General features: G+C 59.7%; 1 protein-coding gene across 1 annotated transcript in view; it reads right to left on the bottom strand.

Annotated features, from left to right (window-relative positions):
* Positions 1–2,043, bottom strand: part of ADAMTS7 (ADAM metallopeptidase with thrombospondin type 1 motif, 7) — a 68,458-nt gene that overhangs the window by 9,085 nt on the left and 57,330 nt on the right. The window contains exons 14-17 of the mRNA XM_011983732.1: positions 1,120–1,288; positions 932–989; positions 264–363; positions 36–162 (exon numbers count right to left, since the gene is read on the bottom strand). Of these exons, the coding sequence (XP_011839122.1) occupies positions 36–162; positions 264–363; positions 932–989; positions 1,120–1,288 (454 nt within the window). The remainder of the gene's footprint in view (positions 1–35; positions 163–263; positions 364–931; positions 990–1,119; positions 1,289–2,043) is intronic.

The raw sequence follows: 2,043 nt of genomic DNA, 5'->3' as shown, positions 1-2,043 counted from the left end.
GGTGGGGAGTTGGCGGGGGAGTGGGGTGGGCTCACCTGGCAGGGCAGGGCTGCTCGCTGCACTTCCTCTGGCGGTCATCGGGCCGGCCCAGGGGGTCACAGTGCTCCTCGTCCACGGGCCCTGTCTGCCGCTCCGAACAGTACACACTCTGCCTCTGCACACCTGGGGGCCATGGGGCTTAGCCTGGGACTGGCACCCAGGTGGTCACCGCCCAAGACCCAAAGACACCCTTTCTGCCAGACCCTCCCAGAACAGCACCTTACGGCCCATGTCAGGATGAAGGCAGACCTCCACCTCCACCTCCTCGCTGTCCCGGTTCTCACTCACCCCCTCTCTCTTATGTAGCTTCCCCTCTGGCTGCCCCTGGAGGGGTGGCAGAGTGTGGAGGATTAACAGGTTTTTGGTGCCCCGACCCTCTGCATCCTAGCTGAAACCCTGGACAACTCATTTGGCGTCTCTGAACCTCAGCGTCCTCCTCTGGGAAGTGGGAGCAACAATCCCGCCTCCTCCAAGCCCTGGAGGGAGGACTGCGTGTGTTCTTGCATGTGCAGGCTCGGCCCACGCCCAGCACATCCTAAGAGCTCGATCCGTGCCAGCTGCTGCTAGCATGCAAACCCAGCCATGGCTCCTGCCACCCTCCTCTCAAGGAAACTGAGCCTGCCCTGAGGCCTATTTCCACATCCAGGGGCCCAAAGAGGAGAACCACAGGTGTCCACGCTGGCCCAGGCTGGGGTGAGGGGTGACCAGGGGCTGGGGCTTCAGCCTTGAGAACAGAATGAAAGCCCAGCTCCCTCTGCTCCTTCCCGGGGCTGGCTTGGGTGATGAGGTGGGTGAAAGGCATGGGGCCAGGTGGCCTGGGATGAAGTCAGCCTCACTGAAGAACTCGTGGCTGGAGGAGCAGCTGCCTGAGCCTTCAGGGCCCAGTGTGTACAGGGGCCACCGACACACCATCCCACCATCCACACCCTTCCCAATGGCTCAGAGAACATCTGGACAAGAAATTGGGCATCAAGGGGCAGCCCCTGCTCTCCACCCCTGTACTAGCCTTGGCACTGCTCCTGTCCTTCACACCATCTGCCACTGCCCACCCTGGGGCCTTTGCACAGCCATGCTCCTCACCTTAGACACTCACTTCCATACTGCCGGTTGAGGCCCAGCCGCAAGACCGCCTCTGCAGGTGGCTCTGTCTTCTCTGCTCCACCCCCTGCCCCGTGGTCCTGAGAGTAAGTTGTCCCTCCCCTGAGCTGCCGGTCCCACACCCATCCCCCTCTTTCCTCACCAACAGATTCTGATTTTGTTCAAGGCAGCAATGGGACCTGCTGAAAACACACCCCACTGCCGCTCCCTTGCAACTAAGGGGTCTGGGACACAGTCCTGGCTGGGGAGAAAAAGGCACAAGTCCCTTGCTGGGAGTCAGCCCTTTCCCCTCTCCTTCTTCCTGCCCGGTCCACGGTAAGAGCCCTGGAAGGGAGGACACCATCTGTGACAAGCAGGAGTGTAGGGGAGGCTGCTGTGGCAAGGACAGTGTGGCTGAGGGCCAGTCAGCTTCAGATCCCGCCAGCTTGGACTGTGCATCTGGAACTTCCTGCCTGAGACAAAGAACCCCTGTCTGTTCTAGCCACCACGGGGCACTTGCCCCTGCAGACACTCCCAAGTGGTCCACCTGCGAAGCAGCCAATTTGCTGAAAGACAATTCCCCAAATGTCTAGTGCTGCAAATGTATGTGTTGGTTTCCACATTTGTCCAATTAAAGACACATGTGTTAGGCCAGGCGCGGTGGTTCACGCCTGTAATCCCAGCACTATGGGAGGCCGAGGCGGGCGAATCACCTGAGGTCAGGAATTCAAGACCAGTCTGGCCAACATGGTGAAACCCCATCTCTACTAATAATATAAATTAGCCAGGCATGGTGGCGCATTCCTGTTAATCTCAGCTACTCAGGAGGCTGAGGCAGGAGAATCACTGGAACCTGGGAGGTGGAGGCTGCCGTGAGCCGAGATCATGCCATTGCGCTCCAGTCTGGGCGACAGGGTGAGACTCCAT

This window comes from Mandrillus leucophaeus, unplaced genomic scaffold (genome assembly GCF_000951045.1).
Source record: "Mandrillus leucophaeus isolate KB7577 unplaced genomic scaffold, Mleu.le_1.0 Scaffold254, whole genome shotgun sequence".
Taxonomy (NCBI): Eukaryota; Metazoa; Chordata; class Mammalia; order Primates; family Cercopithecidae; genus Mandrillus; species Mandrillus leucophaeus.
Note: the sequence above shows the minus strand (reverse complement) of the source record. Positions and strands in the feature narration are given on the sequence as shown.